Source organism: Castor canadensis, chromosome 17 (genome assembly GCF_047511655.1).
Source record: "Castor canadensis chromosome 17, mCasCan1.hap1v2, whole genome shotgun sequence".
Lineage (NCBI taxonomy): Eukaryota > Metazoa > Chordata > Mammalia > Rodentia > Castoridae > Castor > Castor canadensis.
In genome coordinates, this window is record NC_133402.1 from 17,147,052 (window position 1) to 17,169,439 (window position 22,388).

General features: G+C 46.3%; 1 protein-coding gene across 1 annotated transcript; it reads right to left on the minus strand.

Moving 5' to 3' along the window:
* Positions 1–23: 23 nt before the first annotated feature.
* Positions 24–21,833, minus strand: Sgf29 (SAGA complex associated factor 29). The gene is made up of 10 exons (XM_020158006.2): positions 21,649–21,833; positions 10,785–10,875; positions 7,779–7,854; positions 7,092–7,164; positions 2,072–2,136; positions 1,208–1,337; positions 993–1,139; positions 741–776; positions 494–656; positions 24–230 (listed from the first exon to the last, which is right to left on the minus strand). Exons 2-10 carry the CDS (start codon positions 10,857–10,859, stop codon positions 114–116), a joined length of 882 nt encoding a protein of 293 aa, XP_020013595.1. The 5' UTR covers positions 10,860–10,875; positions 21,649–21,833; the 3' UTR covers positions 24–113.
* Positions 21,834–22,388: the final 555 nt, after the last annotated feature.

The following is a 22,388-nucleotide window of genomic DNA, read 5'->3' on the forward strand; positions in this document are numbered from 1 at the left end:
GAAGTGAGGCCCAGGACACCTGGTGAGAGGGAGGAATATTTATTTGATCACAGACAATCCTTTGTTGCCTCTCCCACAGGACAGCAGTGGCAGACTGGAGTCTGCAGCCAGCTTCACTTTTTCTTGGGCTCTTTACAAGCCACCACGTACCTCTGGGCCACATTGAGGGGAGGGGAGTAGCCATCTGCGTAGGAAGTGTCTTCAAACAGGACTGAGTAGTCGTCCTGGGGCTGGCAGGACGCATACAGGAGGGGCTGGTCAGAGGCTTCCAGGCCAGAGAAGCCTCCTCCCTGCCCTCCTGCCCACAGCTCCACTCTGTGAATCAAGGAGTCTAGATGCTCTCCCTTCCCACCCCCATGTGCAGAACTACAGTGGGGCTGGTGCCCTGGGAAGCCTGTGTCAAGGACAACCCAGGCCTGCAAGAGGGCTCCTGAGGACGAGAACGCCCTTTGAGGGTGGTGTCATGAAGGAACTTGCTGCAGAGGCTGCTTACCCGCTGGGGGGGGGTGTGAATCAGGGCCCGGTAGAAGCAGGTGGTCTGGGGATACAGCGCCAGCACCAGCTGTTCCTTCTGGAACAAGGCCTCTGGGTCTGTCTCAGGGTTGGCCTTCCACTGGGGCAGCGGGATGATGCGCCGGCGGCTCAGAGTGTGTCTCCTGGCGGAGATGATGCAGTTCATGGCCGAGGGAGGCTCGTCCCTGCACTTTCCTGCCCAACCCCCACCCGGCCTGGACACTCACTCTTTGCCTTCTTCATCAATGTCATCCACTTCATACCTGTGGGTGACAAAAGGAAGTCACAGATGCAGCAAGGTGTACATTCATGGCAGGGAGCATGGGGAGGAAAGGATAGCAGGCAAAATGGCTGAAAGAGCCAGTGTTCCCCATGCCACCCTGCTGCCTGGCACCCTTAGGGGGAAGCTTTTCTTCTCAGCTACAGATGGGAAAAGTGGAAGCCAGTGTGGTGAGGATGCACAGCTGGGGGCCACTCACTTGTTGGTGGCATGGCTGTAACTGACCACCTCAGCCAGGATCCACTGTTCATCACCATCCACGGCCTTCACCCGAGCAGCCACCTTGTCTCCAGGTTTGGCTACATAGTCCCCTGAAGCTGGAATGGCCCCACAGAGGGGCGGGGGCCTGTGAGAGGAAGTAGTGTCAGTCTGGCCCATGGACAACAACCCTCCCTGGCCAGCTCCTGCCCTCACTTGTCACCGGGCTTCCCAATCCATAGAGGCAAGGTCATGGCTGACTGCTGCAGCAGTGTCATCAGCACCCCTCTGCGCATGGTCTTCCGAGGTGGCTCTGAATCATTGTACAGCCCTGCAATCTTGGCCGCTGTGAGAAATAAGCGAGAGGCTCCTGTGTGGCACCCGCCCTGGCCCCACCCCCCCTTCGTAGCACCAGGGTTCAGAGGCATGCAGTCTCTTCCAGCAGACAGCCAAGGTTGGAGAGAAACAAGCTAAACTTCCTGGGTGATGGGTATGACATCAGGACAGGGATCACCCTTGCTGGGAAGAACTAGAAAGGTACAAAGGGGAGTTTTCAAGGTGCTGGTCACAGTCCATTTCCTGAGTTCAGTGTTGCATATTGAAGTGTACTGGGTCAGTGTAAATCTCTTGGAGCCAGGGCACTTCTGTCTATTTTTCTACTGATGTTTACAATTCAACCAGAAGTTGAGAAACAAAACTATCCAATATGAAGCCTTGACCTCTGCATGCATGGCTAAAAACACACCCCTCACAACCATCAGACCAAAGTAGCAGCAGCTATGATGCTCCCTCAGGGGCAAGCGCCCCCTTGTGGCAAGAGCTAGGCAGGAACGCCAAGGTAACAGCATCTGGAGGGCTCCGGAAGTAAGCTAGGTGTCCACCCAAACCCACCAGCAAGGTGGGCGGTGGGAGTCAGAAGACTGGCTTGCAGCAGAGGGTGAGGGGTGGGGCAGAATCACCTCTGTCTACAGGGAGAAGTTGGCTCCCTGGCCTGCCTGCCTGCGGGAGGCCTGACTGCTGCATTTCAGGCCCCTTGCCTGGGTGGTCAGGAAACACCCATGTGCCTCCTCTTCCACTCACCAATCCGCCTCTCTTCCAGCAGAGACTTGATCTCAGCAATCTTGTCCAGGGCTTTACGGAGGATGCTGAGGGTAGGGAAGAGAGAAGAGGCTGAGCACTGGGCCAAGGCTTCTTTTTTCTGCTTACGGCAGACTGGGTTCTGCAGACCAACACTATGCTGCAAACGAGTGGCCCTAAGTACAGCCAGTGCTACAGAAGGAAGTCTCAGTCAGTGACAGGCCACATAGGTGACAGTGACCCCATACAATTACAGCGAAGCTGGAAATCCCTTTGTCCAGAGGCACCACTGCCATTTTCATGTCCTAGTGTAACACATCACATGCTTCTGGCAATGCTAGTGCAAGAAACCTGCTGTGTTAGCAGTCACCTAAAAGTGGAGCACGTACAACAATGTACAGCGCATCACACTTGCTACTGGCATAGGTATTTTCTATAGTACACTTTTGATTTTTTTTTTTGTAGTACTGGGGCTGGAACTCAGGGCCTCATGCTTGCTAGCACATGAGCCACTTCGCCAGCTTTTTTTTAAATTGTCTTTTTGCATATACATTTGATCATTAGTGTGTACTCCTATTTATTTTTTTTTAAAGTTCCTATAGAGCTGGGCATGGTGGTTCATGCCTATAATCCCAGCACTGAGGCTAAAGCAGGCAGATTGTGAGTTTGAGGTCAGCCTGGGTTATACAGTGAAGCCTTGACTCAAAAAAGACAAAAAACATACTATAAAATAATATGCTGTATGACACCAGCAGCCAACTCATACATCTCACGTTCACTGAGTCTCTTGATCGCATCCAGAGGCCTCCTATGGCATCTAGGCTGTTCAAGCTAGTCAAGAGCTTTACCACTGAGCTGCGAGTGAGATGAAAAGTCCCACTTTTTCATCTTCAAAGCATAAAAGGCAAGGTAGCAGGACATGGCAGGGTGGCACCCTTTGAGCAAACAGGAGCATGGAGAGCATGCTGTTTTGCCCCATCCTGCGGAAATGTGCCACAGCTCTGAGCCTCTTTTGAGATGAAGGGTATAGAAGTGAAAAGTCAGGGTCCGCCTAGGTGGGACAGAGAAGAGGAGCGCCCCAGGGACCAGGGGAGACTGGCCTGGCTCAGTAGCCTGGTGCACAGAGACAGCAATGCCAGACCCCTGTGTGGACCTGCTTCCCAGGAGGGGTTCCAGAAGGCAGATAGCCAGGCAACTGAGCATCAGCTCTCTTTGCAAGCTTCTGGATGTAGGCCTTTTTATTCTCCTCTGTCCTGCAGAGTTTCTGCAGAGCATGTTCTAATGGCAATCAGCAGCAGACTCAACCTTGGTTTATTTTATTGCCCACTCCCACAGCAAACACCGGGCCACTCCTCCAACAAAGCTTAATTCAAGGCCTTCGTCCACCAGGAAGGAGACATGTATGAACACAGCACAGCACGGCAGTTCGCTGCAGAATACGACCTGCGGGTGTGCAGAGCACGTGACTCATGTGGAGCTCATGAAGGCCAGGACATGGGGAAGGGAGTGGCCACACCAGAGCAGGGAGAGTGAAGAACGGCCTTGAAGACTATGTGTGGGGCTCAATATGGCTGGGACAGGAACAGTTCAGCCAGAGCCACTGCAGGCTTGGGAACACTGAAACACAGGCCATCAGGCAGCCCAGAAAGCAGACAAGGAGGCCAGAAGGAACTCTAAAGAGCTGATTATGGCTTCTGGGCCTATCTGGAGGACATAGTTTTCATGTCACATGTCCAAAGTTGCACTCTGTGTAACATCAAAGGAATGGTTCTCACCTCTAGCTGGACACTAGAATCTCTTGGGGGACCTTTATAAAAAGAAACCAAATCCCAATTCTTTCAGCAGAGTGATAAACAGATGCTCAAACTAATGGATTTGAGGTGAGACGAGATGTTACAGTCACCAAGTCTCTTAACAAGACCCTTATGATAACACAATTAAAAACACCAATAACCCACATGGGGAAATCTGAAGATACCACCTACCAGTGGGACAAACAATCCCGAGCCTGGAGTGGAACACAAGGACAGCTCCACGAATGTCTGCTACTACATGAAGTGTAAAACCGGAAACCAGCAGTGAGGAAATGTCAGGCACATGTGGAGGGGCATGCCACAAAACTACTGACCTCTAAGCTTTAAGAGGTCAAATCCCAAAAGGCCAAACGGGAACTCTCCATGCAGTGGGCACTACATGCGATGGCAGAATGCATTAGAACATGACCTGGTCCTTTGCTAGGAAGCACACTGGCAGACAAGATGAAATGTGAGTAAGGTCTCTAGTTCACACTTCTGCTGACGGAGTGGCTCAAGTGGTAGAATGCCTGCCTAGAAAGCATGAGGCCCTGAGTTCAAACCCCAGTACCTCCAAAAAAAAAAAATTGTTCTTTCTGTCTAGTTCACACTTCTGTTTTGAGTTGATGTCTGTTTTTAGGAAACACTGGTGTGGTCATGCTACCCAGGTCAGCACAGTGACCTTCAGTGACAAGTTCTCCCCACCTAGAGGCTAGATGGTGAGTGCTCTGCAATGGCAGAGCTGCAGCTTCATCTCTCCTGCCCACCTTTTTTCAGCCTGGTATTGGCTGAGTCAGTGTTGATACAGTAAATGTAAGAATGGTTTCTTGGATTTTTTTTTTTTTTTTTTTGAGACAGGGTCTTGCCTCATAGCCAGGCTGGTCTTGAATTTATCATCTTCTCACCTCAACTTCCTCAACTGGGATTATAGGCATGTCTCACCACTCACATGTGAGAGTCTTGTGCCCCAATCTGGCACAAGGAGTCTCACCAGACCCCTTTGTCCAAGTTGGAAACCTTGGAATCTTCAACTTCCTTTTTGCCACCTAGCTCCCTAATTTGCTCTTAGAAACTACTCTTTAACCCATTTTTTTTCTTTCCACCCCACCACCACTGTCTCACTCACCCCCATCACCATCTCAGTCCTGGTCTCTGAACTGGCTTGAACCACACAGACTATTCTTTATTCTTGTGCATTGCTCCGTTAAGTCTTCATTGCCCCCTCCCCCCATGGCCTCCAGGATGAAGCTTATGGGACAGGAAACCCTAATGTCATGCCCTCTCCTTCTCCAGCCATGCAGGTTGGTCCTCATTCTCAAATGCATATGCCCTGCAGTCCCTCCTCCAGGATCTTTGCCCACTCTGTCCCTCCTGTGTGGGCTTCCCGCCTCCCCTACCTACCAATTCCCAGCCTATGGCTCAGTTCAAGTCCCTCCTGCTCCCTGAGTTCTTCTCAGACCTGTCATTTCTACTGCCTACCAACTACACTGTCCTGCAACTATTTTTTTTAAGAGTGTCTCTCCTCTTTGGACTGTGTTCCTGAAGGAGGGTCCTTCTCATGCTCATGTCACTTATGGAGATGGCCCGATGTAAGACTTAGGTGAGCACCAGTCAAGTCCTGCAGAATGGCAGAGAGTGGACAAAGAACACCAAGGGCCCCAAACTCAAGACATAGCCTGGGAGAGCCACAGGAGGAGGGCAAGTGCACCAACATCAACAATGTTTAGTGTGCTGATGGCTGAACCCACAACTGAGACTCCTGGAAGTGCAAGGCATGAAATTAATTTCTTGGGTACAACCCACATTGAAAAATAAATAAAATAAATGTGTGTGCTGTTGGAAAGGCACCATTATAGCACTTAGCAAGCTATTAAAGAATGAGGACTTTGGGGCTGGGCATGGTGGTGCATGCCTGTAATCCCTGCTACTCAAGAGGCACAGATTGGGAGAATTGTAGTTTGAGGCCAGTCAAGGCAAAAAGTTTATAAGACTCCATCTCAACAAAAAGCTAGGCATGGTGGTGCATTGCTTGTAATCTCAGATATGAGGGAGGTAAAGGTAGAAGGATCTCAATTGGAAGCCAGCCTTCAGAAATCAGGAGACCCTATCCAAAAACTAACCAAAGCAGAAAAGGTTGGAGCACGGCTCAAGTAGTGTAGTGTGAGCAAAGCAAGCATAAGGGTAATTCAAACCCTAGCTCTGCCAGAAAAAAAAAAGGTCTTTGGGCTTAAAATGGAGCTTTCCCACTTACTAGCTGTGCAGCTTTTGGCAGAGTTTTTAACCCCTCTGTGCCTCGTTTTCCCTGTCTATAAAACGAGGCAATACTACAAACTACTGCAAAAAAGTACTGTGAGGATTAAAGAGGTGAATATAATGAGGACCTTGAGTGGTACCAGGGGCACAGCAGGGCTAAACAGTGGTCATTATTACCATTACTGGGTCACAGTCTAAGTATTTCTTACCTGGGGGATGGTCAGAGGACTGTGAACATGGGCATCTGACCCCTGCCGTGCATGGCCCCAGTGTATGTTCACAGTCTTGCAGAGCTCCCGCCCCTATTTATTTACTTATTTAATATTTTTAAAAGTCACAGTAAAGTTTATTAGAAGAGGACTACACTTAAAGTGTTTTTGGTGGCAGTGGGGTTTGAACTCAGGGCCTCAGGCTTGCTAGGCAGGCACTCCTGCCACTTGAGCCACTCCACCAACCCTATTTTATGATGCATTTTTTCAAGATAGGGTCTCTTGAACTATTTTGTCTGTGCTGGCTTCGAACCTCGAAACTCCTGATCTCTGCCTCCTGAGTAGCTAGGATTACAGGTGTGAGCCACTGGCACCTGGCTTTATTTGTTTGTTTTTTGAGGGTGTGTGTGTGTGTGTGTGTGTGTGTGTGTGTGTGTGTAAAGCAGAAGAGTTTATTGAGATAGAAAAGTAACAAAGAGTAGAGCTCCCAGAGCTGGGAGGGGATCACAAGACAGGGTGCCTTACTGCCCTATTTTAATGAGGAGGCTAAAGTGACTGCCCCCAAGTCATGTGAGTAGTAAATGGAAGCGCTTTTCTGCCATCTGTAAAGCAGCAGGCTAATGGGGAAGAAAAGGAGGCTCTAGGGAAGATGGAGCCATGGGAGAGGCTGGGCAATGGGCCCTGCCTTCTCCAGTACAGGAGAAACAGGTGAGGCTGTGGGCTCAGGTGGGGAAGGGGAGCACTGGCAGGCCTGTGCACACTACTCACTTGCACTCGGCCTCAGCATCAGCCTTGGCAGTTGTGTAGAGGCCACGCAGCTTGGTCCGGTAGTAAGGAGAAACTGTAAACACAGGAGACATGGGCAAAGGGAAACAGCAGCCACACAGCACCGCCCTGTGACACCAGAATCAGCCTTGGGAGTCAGAAGTGCTCCCAGAGATGATCCTCCACCCTACCCCCTGGCCCCATTCAATACAGCCACATTGCCATATGGTACAGATGCCACTATCATACTAGGAGAGCACTTTCTAAGCTGTCCATGTCACAGCACAAGCAGACAATGTTTGTCAGAAAAAAGAGAAGCAGACAATTCCCAAAGCTACTCAGTACAGGAAAGAAGCAGCACAGGGGGTGGCGTCGGGCAGGTGCAGGGCCCAGGAAACCCTGGCTGGGCGGATGCCCATGCACTGAGGGCAAGCTTTCCTGGACACTGCCTCATTTCACTGCCTTTCCACTCCCGATGGAGGGATTCTAAGGTTCTTATGTGCTTGTAGTCTGTCGTTAGTCTTCTGTCACTTTAGGTCACTCAGCCTGAGATCCCTGTCCCTCTGGCATGAGGTATAGTTCACTTTGGAATATGCAGATACGTGCAAATCTCCTTTGAAAATAGTCACGGCCACACTCCCAGATGTGGCTCACATCTTCCCTCTTTCTCTCCTGAGCCCAGCTACTCACTTTTGTTCTCTGTCTGCATCCGCTCGTGGGTCTTCTGGATGTTCACCAAGTTGTGCTCACTCCGAGAACGCTCCTCCTGTGAGGGTGAGGTCAAACGACATGAGGCAGGCCCTTCACCCTGCTGTGGCACCCCAGGCCAAAGACTCAAACCCATATACCCAAATTCAGGACAACTTCAATACAAATGTTTTTCCCTGACTAATGCAAAAGCATTAGAAAATTCAATAAACTTAAACCATGTTGTATCTTCAGTCTGTCACAGAAGCAAATAGTTCTACAGTCAAGAGACTCCCCACCAAAATTCAAGCTGGTGTCTTTGCAGAAATTGGCAAGCTCATCCTAAAATAACGTGAAAATTTAAGGCACTCGTATTAGCCCAACTGTGGGGGGAAAAGTTTGAAAGACTTGCATTTCCCAATCTCAAAACCTACTACTAAGCTATAGTAATCAAGAGGTGTGGCACTGGCACATGTACTAACAGAACAGAGATGCCAGAGTTCCCATGTACACCTGTGATCAATTAACTTGGGAAAGAAGCTGTAAGCTCTTCCCCACACAGCAGTCCTGCAACTGCAGGTGCTGGAAGCAGGGATGACCCCTAGACAAGAAAGTGAAGCCATGCCTTTTCACCCTTCTGGAAGAATTTTTTTTTTTTGGCTGAACTAGGGGTTGGACTCAGGCCTTCCACTTGCACTCTACCACTTGAGCCACTCTGTCAACCCAAAAGTATATATTTTTTCTTGTTTGTCTGTTTTTTGTTTTGGGCAGTACTGGGGTTTGAACACAGGGTCTTGTACCACTTGATCCATGCCTCTTTTGAGGAGAATTGTTTAGGGCCTGAGGGAGGGATAGGCTGTGCCTGTAATACCATGTGGCAAAGTAGGCCACATGGTTTCTATGGAGAGGGGCCATTGCTCTGATTGCTCTGAACCCGGAAACCTGATGCTATCTGAAGGTCTGGCAGGACTTGCTAGATTGGTACTGCTGCCAGAAATCTACACCAGCAGAGTAGCCAAATCTACTGTTCCTTTTGGAGGGAAACATCTAGTAAAAAAATCACTAACAAATGGAGAGGATGAACTGAAGCCAAGATGAAGAATGAACTGGAGAATTCCAGTATTATGACCTTGAGAGAGGCCACAGCAAGAGAGTAACGGTGCCCCTTGGCGCAGTTACACCAGATGCCTACCAAGACCACCATGCTTTGGGAAACTGACAAGGTCACATGGAAGCCTGTAGACCTTAGTGGTCTGGTTACGTGGGATGATAGCAAACTGAACTAACTGTTGGTGGCTGAATGGAACACTAATGACGTGCCAGCATCATTAATCCTTTAAATTTTATTTCATTAATAAACTATTTTTAGCAGATTGGATCTACAGAAAGTCCCATATATCTGCTCCCCTCTGTGCAGCTTCCTCATTACTCACCTCTTGAATTAGTGTGCTGCACTTTTACAGCCGATGAACCAATACTGATGCCCTGTTATCAGTGAAAGCCCAGAGGATACACGAAAGCTCCCTCTCTGGATTTTCACAGATTCGTGTTTCCACCATTATAGTATCGCACAAAATAGTTCCACCTCCCTACAAGTCATCTGTGCTCCATCTAGCCATTCTCTACTATGGAAATCAGTACGGCGGTTCCTCAAAAAACTAAAAATAGATTTACCTTATAATTCCACTATACCATTCTGAGGCATATATCAAAAGGAGTGTAAATCAATATACAAGAGAGATACCTGGGACTGGGATGTAGCTTGGTGGTACAGCGCTTGCCTAGCATGCGCGAGGACCTGGGTTCAATCCCAGCACCAAAAAAGAAAAGACAAAAAAAAAAAAAGAGAGATACATGCACACTATGTTTATTGAAACTTTCTTCATAATGGCCAAACTGTGGAAACAACCAAGATACCTAACAATTGATGAATGAATAAAGAGAATATGGACAATTACTCAGTCAAAAGGAAAATGAAATTATGTCATTTGCAGAAAAATGGGCAGAACTGGAGATCATCTTGCTAAGTGAGATGAGCCAAGCTCAATAGGCCAAATACCCCGTTCTTGTCCACTGGTGGAACCTAGACCTGCAGTGATAATGATGGTGATGACAGTGGGACATAAATGTATACAGTGAACTGTCTTCGAGGGTCAGCAGAAGGGGAGGGGAGGAATGGGGAGGGTGAAAGGAAAGGATATTGAGGGGTAAAGAGGATCAAAGTACGCCTCATACACACATATGAAGACAGCATAATGAAACCCACCAAAACTGTTTGCAAAAGGGAGGAGTGGAACAGGAACAAGTGGAGAGGGAGAACTTGTTCAAGGTACACTGTATGCATGTATGGAATTATTAGAATTAAATCTCCTTGTATTATTAATGTATGCTAATTCAAAATTAAAATAAAAAAAGAGTTCTTTGTAGCTGGGCAAGATGATATACATTGTGATCTCAACACTTGGGGGCTGAGGTAGGATTGTGAGTTCAATACCAGCCTGGGTTATAGAGTGAGACCCTGTCTCAAAAAAGATATGAAGATAATTTTTAAAAAATTAGAAACACACATACAACACACACACACACACACACACACCCCAGTGTCTGTTTACATGGAGTAAGGGGATAAAGGGAAAAGGGGAGTGGCTGAGAACAGGTAAGGGACATTTTCGTCAGGTGATAAAAGTGTTCTGAAGTTGATCATGGTGATGGCTGCACAACTCCATGAATACACTAAAAATCACTGAATTGAACATTTTAAACAGGCGCATTGTATGGTATGTGAATTCTCTCCCAATACAGCTGTTAAGCAAAAAGAATCCAGAAATCCTGTACATGATGGAAAAGCCAACAGGAATGGTAGTTATACCTAAACTTCCCTCCTCTCGCCTTCGTTACATCAGCTTGACTTCTGCCTGTCCATCTGTCTGAACACAACCCTTTCCCAGCCCCTCCAGCTCAGTGTAACAGCCCACACTCCTCTCCAGGAGTGAAAGGCCGGGCTTTTACCTGGGTTTGCTTGATCAGCTGATGGAGCTCGGTGAGAAGTTCTGCAATCCGGGAATCAGCAGAAACCAGGGCCATGGTAGACAAGGGGCACCTGGTAGGGCAGGGAGACCAGAAGAGAACTCTGTTAGTGGCTATTGTGGGTTGAGCTGTATCCCTTCAGAGGATATGTTTAGATCCTGGTACCTGTGAATCTGACCCTAGCATCTCTGCAGATGTAATTAGGATCTCATACTGGAGTAGGGTGGACCCTTAGTGCAGAGTGACTGGAGTCCTTACAAGAAGGGGAAAAAGAGACCAGGGACAGACATATACACAAAGGGAAGACAAGCACATGACACAGAGGCAGAGACTGGCGTTAGCTAGCTACAAGCTGAGGAATCCCAAAACTACTGGCAACCACCCAACCAGGCAGGAAGGGCCTGGAACACACGTTCCTTTGGAGCCCCATGGTGAAACAAACACTTGACTGTGAAACCAAGTTGACACCTTGGTTTTGGAACCCTGGCCTCCAAAACTGTTAGAATCAATTTCTCTTGTTTTAAGTCACTCAGTTTGTGATCATTTGTTATGGTACCCCTAAGAACTAAAATAATAGCAATTTGTCCTGGAAGCCTACCCTGCTCAATGATAGGTCTGTGTTCACTATACTCAAGCAAGTCACAAGTATTCAAGTGCTATCCAGAGGCAGGAGGGCTTAGCCCCAGCTAGGCATTCTGGTCTCCATTTTTCCATCTGTAAAACTAGAATTACCCCTGCTATAGTATGGGAGTTTTCAAGTAAGACTTTGCCCCACCCCCATTTTTTTTGCCCCCTACAACTGGGGATAAAACCCAGGGCCTCACGCATGTTAGGCAATGCTCTACAACTGAGCTATATCCCTAGGCTTCTTTTGAATTTTGAGATAAGGGCTCACTAAGTTGCCCAGGCAGACCTCAAACTTGTGATCCTCCTGCCTCAGCATCTGGAATAGCTGGGATTATAGAGGTGCACCACCACACCTGGCTTCAAATAAGACTTTATAGGGAGACAATTTCCAGTACTATTACACTTTCTTACTACAAAGGAAACAAAACTAACTACTAAAAAAATGCCTTGCTCAAGGTAAGAAAATGTGTTCTGATGAAAATAAAATGCTTTTGCATAAAAAAGGTAATTAGAAAAAGACAATACAACAAAGGGTACAAAGAAAGTTATATGTAGGTGAAAATGGACACATGCCTAAAAATAAAGGTACACTGGGTAAAAGAGAAAGCTTTAGGTTCTGGGATTTTACACGATACCCTACTTCTTAAAAGGTTTGCTCAGGAGCTGGGGTTATGTATGCATACCAGTAATCCAGCTACTCTAGTGGCTGAGGCAAGAGAATAGCAAGTTTGAGGCTAGCTGTGTATCAGAGTAAAAAGTTAAAAAACAGGATGGGCACAGTGGTATGCATCTGTCATCCCAGATATTTGGGAGGCACAGGTAAAAGGATCTTGGTCCAAGGCTGTCTGTCCCAGGCAAAAAAAACACAAGACTGTATCTGACAAAATAACCTAAAGCAAAAGAGGTAGGGCATAGCTGAAGTGGTAGAGCAAGGCCCCAAGTTCAAAGTTCATTTACTGACAGTAAATGAACAAACAAACAAATAAATGGCTATGGACGTAGCTCAGTGGTAGCAGGCTTGCCTAGCTTTCGAAAGGCCCTGGGCCCTCGGAATCATCAGTTTCCTGGTCTATGTTCTAGGTAGGAGCAAATGATTCTAAGCTGGTCTCTAAGCCAGTACCCTTGTAAACCAGAGCCTAGGAAAGACAGCTCTAAGTGCATAATTCTCTGGAGCTGAATTCTATGCAGTCATACTGATGTTTCATTAAGCCACTGTGTATTTTTAAGTATTGAAACATTAAAATTTGCTTTATGGAAAAAAAAAAAAAAAAAAAGAAAGGCCCTGGGTTCAATCCTTAGCACCAGAGAAAGGATATGGGGTGGGGGTGGGGCATTAATGGGTGACTCTGTGCCCTGCTGAGGAAAAGCAACTGAGCACAGGCAAAAAAGATCCTAAGAAGTTGAGACCAGAGACAAAATATCATCATACGCATCCTTTGTGCAAAGTTGTCAGGAGGAGCACAAGAAGCAGTACCCAGGGCTGGGGACATGGCTCCAGGGGTAGAGCTCTGCCTAGCCAGTGCAAGGCCGTGAGTTCAATCCCATACAGTACCACCAAAAAAAAAAAAAAAAATTTTTTTTTTTTAAGAAGCTTCAGTCAGCTGGTCAGAGTTTTCCCAAGAAGTGCTCAGATTAGTAAAGATCACAACTGATGGGGAGAAAGGAAAATTTGAAGATACAGCAAAGGTGGATAGGCCTATTGTGGAAGAGAAATGAAAACCTGAATCTCTCCTACAGTGGAGACAAGAAAAGAAATTCAAGGCCCAGTGCACCCAGAGGCCTCTTGGCTCTCTTCTTGTTCTATTCCCTAAAGTCAAAGGAGAATATTCCACCCAGTCCACTGGTGACGTGGAAAAGAGCTGGAAGGGATGTGGACCACGTGCTGCAGACCAGCGGCCTTGTGAGCAGAGGAGCACTGTGGTGTGATGCCTACCAGGCGCAAGGAAAACCCAATGCACAGGAGAGCCGGCAAGATGAAGCAGGGAGAGGAGGAGGGGAAGATGAGGAAGAAGTGCCTTCTAGGTTTTTTCTTGTCTATAAAACACTTAATGCCCCTGTAACTCACTCATTGAAAGGAAAAATCTGAGTAAGGTTGCATAAGATGTTTTCTTAAACTGTATGGTGTCTTTTTTGGTATTGCAACACACTACCAATGTGACTTTGGACAGCCTTGTCGTGGTGGAATTTCAATAGCCACTAACGCCTGGTTAGGATGTGCTCTTGTCCATGTATTCAAGTGTTCTGGAAGCTCTAGCCAGGTCAAGTAGGCAATCAGATGAACTAAAAGGCATCCAGATTGGAAAGGAGGAAGTAAAACTTGTAGATGCCACAAGCTTGTGCAGAGGAAAGCTATGGAACCCACCATACAACTAGGAGCCAGTAACAAGGTTAGAACGAAGAGCAAGACTGACAGGCAAAACATTACTGAAAGAAATTAAGACCTAGGGCTGGGGATGCACCTCAGTGGCAGAGCACTTGCCTAACATGCACAAGGCCCTGGGCTCGGGGGGCGGGGTGGGGGGGCGGCGAGAGAAAAAGAAGAAATTAAGAAGGCCTAAATATATGGATCTCTTATTCATGGGTTAGAAGAAAGAATACTGTCAAGATGGCAATCCCCTAATCGATCTGCAGATTCAATACAATTAATAAAAATCCCAGCTGGCTTCTTCAGAGAAATTGATCCAAACTCATCCTAAAATTCATATGCAAATTGAAGGGACCCAAAATAATCTTAAAAATGAAAAAACAAGTTTGGAGGTCTTGTATCTCGCCATTACAAAACCTACTACAAAACTACAGGTAATCAAGATAGCACAACACCACTATGGAAAGACAGCCAGACCAATGGAACAGAATCCAGAGGCCAGAAATAAAGCCTTATGTCCACAGCTAATTAATTTCCACCAAGGTACAAAGACAACTCAAGGGAAAGAACAATCTCTTCAACAAATGGTACCAGGACAACTGGATATCCACAAGTAGAAGAATGAGTTTGGACCTCTACCTAAGGCCATATACCAAAATGATCTCAATAGAAAGTCCCAGAAAGATATTCATGTACTAGTCAGCTTTCTATCTGTGTGAAAACTACCTCAGATAACTTGCAAGGAGGAAAGGTTTGTTTTGGATCATAGTTTCAGAGGTTGCCATCCATGGTCACTTAGCCCTGTGGGCCTGTGGTGGCACAGTACATCATGGCAGGGCTGTGTGTGCCAGAGGAGGTCTGCTCACTGGATGGCAAAGTAGATACAGAGATGAAGGAGCTGGGGTCCCACTATCCCTTCTCAAGGGCACACTTCTGATGACTTAACTTTCTCCCATTAGCCTCTACCTCATACAGGTTCCTCCACCTTCCAATAGTGCCACAGGCTGGCAACCAAGCCTTTAACACATGGGCCTTTGGGTAACATGCAAGACTCAACCTATAGCAATACAGATGATCAACAAGCACATGAAAAGAAGTTCCATTTCTTTATCACCAGGGAATGCAAATCGAAATCATAAGGAGAGCCCTGTGCAGTGCACAGGACTTTAATTCCAGCTCCTCAGGAGGCTGAGGCAGGAGGTCTGTGAGTTTAAGGCCTGCCTGGACAACTTAACGAGACCCTTTCTCAAAATAAAAAATTACAACGGGCTAGGGATGGGGCTCAGTGGCAGAATGCTTCCTTAGCCTATGAGAGACCCTGGCTCAGTCTCCAGCACCGCAAACAAACAAAAAATCATACGGAGATACCATTTCATACACACTAGGATGGTTATACTCAAAAAAAGACTTAAGAACAAGTGTTGGCAAGGACATGGACAAACTGAATGGATAACGTGCGGCACAATCCACACAATGGAATGAAACTCAATCGTAAACAGTAATAAAGTGCTGACATGGATGAACCTTGAAAATGTTACACTAAAGGAGACAAGCCAGTCACAAAAGACTACAAACTGCATGGCTTATTTTATTTTTTGAGAGGTCATTACTATGTAGCAGAGGCTGGCTTCAAACTCTTGATCTTAATGCCTCAGCCTCCGGCATGTTGGGATTACAGATGTGCACCACTACATACAGCTGTACATTTCCCTTTATTAGAAATATCCAGAATAGGCAAGTCCATAGAAGGCCTAGAAGGGAAGGGCTGGGGAAGAAAGGGAAGTAACTGTTAACGGGTATGGAACTTTTTTTTGAAGGTGATGAAAACATTCTAAAGTTGATTGTGGCAATGGTTGCACAACTCTTAATATACTAAATACCACCAAGTTGTACATCCACCTTGGCCCTTGGTATACACTAACCTACTTCCTGCCTCTTTAGATTTACCTGTATTGTACTTCCTTTCTTTGTACTGCCAAATAATATTCCATTATTTTGATACACCACACTTTGTATATCAATTCATCAACTAATAGACATTTGGATTGTGTCCCTTTTTTTGATTCCTGTGACTAACGCTGCTATGAACACTCAGGCACAATTTTCTTCGTTTGTTTTTATAGACGGGGTCTCATTATGCTGTCAAGCCACTCCTGAACTCCTGGACAAGAAGTCTTCCACCTCCTCGCCTCTCAAAGAGCTGGGGTTACAGGCATGCATCACTGCTCTAGTTCGTACACGTTTTTGTGCGGACATCTGGTTTAATCTTGTAGGTGTATATCTAGGAGTGGAATTATTGGATCATACGGTAACTCTTCAGCTAATATCCAGAGGAACTGCCAGACTGTTTCCCAAGTGGGTGAGCCATTTTAAATCCCCACCAGCAATGTGTGAGTGCTCCATTATCTCTGTAGCTTCACCAACACATGCTACCATCTTTCTTTTCTTAAGCCATCATCGTGCATCTGAAGTGGTATTTCTGAGGGTTTGGATTTTGTTTTTTTGCAGTACGGGGGACTGACTGCAGGGCTGTGCACATGCCAGGCAAGCGCTCCACCACTGAGCTATGTCTTCAGCCCTCATGGCAGGTTTGAATTTGCATGCTCCTGCCGGCCAATGCTAGAATGAACATCTTTTTGTGTGCTTAGGGGCATTTAAGGATATTCTTTGGAGAAATGCCCTTTGACCATTACTGAGTCGGGAAATTTGTCTTTATTACTGAGTTGTGTTTTTGGAAGCACATACTTTTAATTTTCAATTTCTTTTTCCTCTGGTTGCTTGCAACATGGATCTGTTTCTTCCCACATGTGCAACACGATTTGCATTTTCACATACAAAAGAACATGGTCTTTTTAAAAAGAGTCTAGTTGGATTATCTGGAACAACAGGAAATAATAGATGCGGAGTTTAGATCAGAGACTGCAAGTAGATAAATTTGAGAACAACTGACATACAAGCTGTTACTAAAGTCTTAGGAACTAGCCACGTATGGTGGGGGGCATGCCAAGTAACCTGGCACTCAGAAGGCTGAGGCAGGAGTTTGGGGCCAACCTGGGCTACATAGCAAGTACCCATTACAAATAAAGAAAAAGTCTTAGGATTGATGAGACTAGAGATTTACCTGTTGAGTCAGAAAAAAAAGGGAGCCAGAAAGAGCCCCAGTGAATTACAAGAAAGAAGGTCAAGATGCAGACAGAGGGGAAAGTTTCAGGGAAGACCCTGGGAAGGCATGGGTCAGCCAAGGAAAGCAATGTTCTCCCCTGCTGTAAATCCAGGTAAATGATACTGGCTAACTCAGGAAGAACAGGCAGTTGAGCTGGGGTTGCAAGGCTACAAGTTCGAAATTCATGGTCTTCCTCTGAATTCCAAATTTTGTTCCAGTTCAGAGTATTCGCTGGGAAAGGACATCATGGAGGCAGAAGCACTTTCTCTTGTAAAGGTCAGTCAACCATTAGGTTATTAGGATTACACTGAAAGTATCACTACTAAAATGGTAGCGATCGCTATGGCAACTGATAAGAGGGACTGAGGGTACAGCTCAGTGGCTGAGCACAGTTTAATATGTGCAAGGCCCTGGGTTCTACCCCAGCACCAAAAAAAGAAAGAGACAGGAAAACATGACAGCTAATGTTATGTGTCAACCTGACTGAACTGAAGCTGGTAACGATTCTGAGTATGTCAGCGAGAGGGTTTCCAAAAGTAGGAATTATCCAATCTGTTGGTTTCTAGGCCTTTGGGTCTGGCCTGGAATCACTCCAGTTTGCCTGGGTCTTCAGTTTCCAGGCGGCAGTTCACAAGACTTCTTAGCCTCTCTAATTCTGTGACCCAGCCCATCATAACAAATCTCTTTTTATGTATCTGTATGTCCTGCTGGTTCTGTTCCCCTGGAAAACCTTGACTTAACACAGGAAAACAAATATCATGACGACAACTATTCCTTACTGAGTACCTACCTTGTGTTAACTGCTTTTAAGTGGATTATTTTATTTAACCCTCTTAATAATCCATTCATTTAATACTTGTAGAAAACTGAGTCATGGAGAAAAAAATAATTTTACCAAGGTCTGCAAGTGATAAGTGGCAAAAGTGGGATTCAAGTTCAGATTTGTCTGACTCTACAAACTAAGTATGAAAGCTCAAACAGCTCGGTATCATAAACATCCAACTCCCATTGCTCAATGTTTACCCAGTTACCTTCTTACTTAGTGGAGGCAGGGACCACAATTCCTAAAGTGTTGTAAATTGGGTATTTTCCAATACAAATCATTCATCAAGTTTAAGTAAATGAGATTCAACTTAAAACTTTTGTTTTAAAGAATCTTTGTACATACAAATTTAGAAATGAGAAAAAAAGTCCTTTCACTTACCACATGTTCCCACTTCGAGCTCCAGAAAGTTGGTCACTAAAACAATGGACACTAATGAACCTGGCCACCGAGACCAGAGAACCTCATAATCCAGCCAGGCACTGACAAGATGGACACTATGGCTTACAAAACACCTTCAAGGCACTGCTTCAGATGCTTAACAACACCTCTCCAACAGCCCCCTCCTTCTTACCCTAGCCCACAAAACACACACCGAGTGATTCCAGGCCCTTCGTTCCAAGCAAGCACAGGCTCTCAGGGTTCTGGTCTGCCTGCCTGAGGCACCTTCTGGTCCTTCTCTTTTCCGCCTCTGGGTCACTCTAATTTACTCATCTTTCAGCATCTAAATGAAATGGCAGCTGTCAAAACGAACACTTCTACAATGGTACTTGTCAACTTTTTCATACTACGGCACAAAAGAGAACATGTATAGCACACTGGAGAAAAGGACAAAGCTGCTATGGGCAGAAATGACTGTCCTGGCCCTGCCCATCTGCCCCAGTATGAAGGGCATATCTGGAAATATCTGGAAATTTCCAAACGCTGTATACAAACTATTCTTCTTCTTCTCCTTCTTCTTTCCTTTTCCTCTTTTAAAGACACACTCACTGTGTGTTGAGACTAGCCTGGAAGTTGCTAGGTAGTCCAGGCCTCAACCTGTGGTCCTCTTGCCTCAGCCACCTGAGTAAATTTCCATTCTGGCACTTATCACATATCCACTGACAGACTGTTTCACATGCTTGTCTGCCCAAGCAGACCAGAAGCACTCAGAAGACAGGGATGCAGCTTTATTCATTGTTCTGTTCTAGTAGAATGCCTGGCACCTACCAAGTCCTTCAAACAGATTTCTGAGCAGAACTGAATCCTGGAGCTGGAGGCATGGCTCAGTGGTAGAAAGCATGCCTGGCAAGCTCGAGGCCTGAATTCAAATCCCAGTACTGCCACAAAAAAAAAAAGAAAAGAAAAAAGCTGGGTGACAGTGTTCATGCCTGCAATCCTAGCTACTTGAGAGGCTCAGGAGGCTTATGGTTCCAGACTAGCCTGAGCAAACAGTTCATGAGACCCTACCTCCAAAATAACCAGAGCAAGATGGACTGGAGGTGTGGCTAAGTGGTGGAGCTTCTGATTTGCAAGTATGAAGACTTGAGCTCAAACCCAAGTCCCACCCAAAAAAAAAAAAAAATTCCTGGATACCTCTTCAAACAGTCTTTCAACTGAGAAACCTTGCAACAATTATGAAGCTGGGCTATTAGACAACTTCTTTCTGTCCCCTGAAAAAAAAGTGGTTATTACCAACATACTGTGAGACTGTTTACTTCCCTTTTTCTTTTTTTGTGGGACTGGGATTTGAACTCAGGGCTTTACACTTGCAAAGCAGGTGCTCTACCACTTGAGCCAAACCTGCAGTCTATTTTGCTCTGGTTGTTTTGGAGATGGGGTCTTGGGAACTATCTGCCCAGGCTGGCCTCTAACTATGATCCTCCCCATCTCAGTCTTCCAAGAAGCTAGGATTATAGGTGTGAGCCACAGTGCCTGGCTTACTTCCCGCCTTTATAAATTAACACCTTCAATAATATCTACTAAGCATCTATCCTGTGCAGGCCTTGCTCTTAAGACACAGTCCAGGAAGGAACACTGACACTGAACAAACAATCATGTCCCACTTAATGACATTTCAGTCAACAACAAATCAAACATATGATGGTGCTCCCATATGATTCTAATGGTGGCCTAGTGGTTAGGGGCAAAAAGATATAATGGAGCTGAAAATTTCCTGTCACCTAGTGTTTTTATTATACCTTCACTATATCTAGATACACAAATACTTATCAAGTTGTGACAATTACCTACAATATTTAGCCCATTACGATGCTGTGCAGTGTTGCAGAATAGGATTAGCAGGCTATAAACCATATGGCTATACCACATAGCCTGTGTGTGGCATGCTACCCAGTCTAGGGTTGTCTAAGTACACTCAGTAATGTCTGCACTACAGAATCACTTGATAATGCATTTCTCAGAAAGCACTCCTGTCATTAAGCAGCACACAATTGCAGTGCCATATAATCTGTCTTAGGTGAAAGAAGTACTAAAGGACACAGAGAACAAAATAGATAAATGAATGAACCTGAATACATAATGACAGAGAATGTCAAAAGAACTGAAAACAAATTTTCAGACACAAAGGACCCACCAAGTGCCAAAGAGAACACTCACCAGCAGACACTCCCAAAGAAAATGCTGTCTCAAGGATAGAGATGTGTCAACAGACTGATGGAGAAGGATGGGGGCGGGGACACCATGAATATAGCATTTGATCTGAGAAGCTGGAAGAATGGGAAGACTATGGAAGGTGACAGTGTGTGAGGGCAAAACTCAAATTTAATTTTTGGCCACATTTGAAATGCCAATTAGACATCTGAGAGATGTCAATCTCTAAATATAAGAAACTAGAGTTCAAGGTAGAATATTAAGCTGAAAAAAGAAATTTGACAGCAGCACAAAGGATGGTATTTAAATATGAAGTCAAAAGGGAGAAGGCCTAAGAAGCAAATAGCGACAAAGAGATATAGGGTTAGGTCGACCATTAAAGGTAAAGAAAAGGACCAAGAATCATTGGAGGAGAGGCCAGAGAGAACCAAGGCAAAGGAAGGGGATGGTCAAGAAGGTGTTTCAAGCCTGGCGCTGGTAGCTCACGCCTGTAATCCTAGCTACTCAGGAGGCAGAGATCAGGAGGGTCCCGGTTTGAAGCCAGTCCAGGCAAATAGTTCCAAAAGACCCTATCTCGAAAAACCTTTCACAAAAATCAAGCTCAAGATGAAGGCCCTGAGCTAAAGCCCCAGTACCAAAAAAAAAAAAAAGTGTTTCAGGAAGGGGCAGCGATCAACGGCATCAAATCCTGCTACAGGACTGAAAACTATTTTATCACTTAACTTGGTAACCCCGAGGTCATTGGTGGCTCTGGCAGAGAACTATTTCAGTGGCAGTAGATTGAAAGAAACAGGATGGAGAAAGGTGCTAAGCTCTTGGCTGCATACGGATGAGCAGGTAACTGGAGGAAGCTGAATGTGAATGATGCTGTTCTTAAAATGGGCACATGTAAGCCGGGGAGGGTTGTACATATCTGTAATCCCAGCATTCAGGAGACTGAGGCAAATGGATCGAGAATTTGAGGCTACACAGGGAGATTTTGTCTCCAAAAAAGAAAAAATAGATGGGCACTTTGTGAACGTGGTACAAAGTGCTGGTGTTCAGGGCCCGCCCTGACTCCAGGTCTCCCACCAAGCTGAGCATCCCAAAGGTCTCTGGCAGAGACCAGAAGACCGGCGCCGGGCCCCGCCCCCCGCCCCGCCTCTCCCCGCCTCTCCCCGCCCCCGGCCCGGCGCACGCGCTGTCCGCGCAGCAGTCTCCGCGAGGCCGGGAACCCCCGCGCCCTTCGCGCCCGCTCTCCCACGGAGGTCTCAGGCTGCGGCCTGACCCTTTTTACCGAGTCGAGTCTCAGGCGAAACAAGCCCGTCGCGCTGGAAACTGCGATGGTGGGAGTAGGCGCGTCCCTCGAACGCTTTCTCAGAGTCTGAGGATGGTAACGCACTTGCATTCGAAGATTCGCGGCACGTCGAGAACCACACAAGCTTTTTTTTTTTTTTTTCCCCCCTTTTATGAGCTCCAGCGATCGCGACTGATCCCTCTACGCATGCGTGGTCCTCCCTCCGCGACGTGCCGCGCTGCCCCCTGGGAAATGTAGTTTTTATTTTACCGCCCAGCGTCCTACTCGGCAGAGCCCTGATTTAACAAAGCACGGTGCTTGTAGACGTCAGTGGTTACTCCATTTCTCAAAACTTTTCTATAAAGCAAACGAACTGAAACGAACCGAGCACAGAGCGCTCAGCTAGCATGCCTGAGGCCATTGCTTTGATCCATAGCACCGCAAAAGGCGAGCAAACTGTTGGTTGGGGGAAGAGGGAGTAATGCCCCAGGTCTGTGAGCACCTTCCTAGCTAGCGCAAAGCCCTGGGTTCAAATGCCAGTACTGCCTCCACTCCCAAAATAAAGTCTCATTTAATTAGAAATAAATGATAAATAAGCAGATCTTTAGAACCAGAAATCGCTATTACAGAATATTCCCAGGGAATTAAGGATGTGGACATGGAAATATTTAGCTACAATGGTGTTCATCGAAAGCGATTCTAGTATCTTATCTTTTTTGGGGGGCTGGGGGGAGTATCGG

Excerpts from the sequence above, each read along its gene's own strand:
- Sgf29 (XM_020158006.2), bottom strand. The coding sequence starts at position 10,859 with ATGGCCCTGGTTTCTGCTGATTCCCGGATTGCAGAACTTCTCACCGAG. Across the intron at positions 1,338-2,071 it reads GCTGGAAGAGAGGCGGATTG|CGGCCAAGATTGCAGGGCTG; the intron begins GTGAGTGGAAGA and ends TATTTCTCACAG. Across the intron at positions 777-992 it reads TACAGCCATGCCACCAACAA|GTATGAAGTGGATGACATTG; the intron begins GTGAGTGGCCCC and ends TGTCACCCACAG.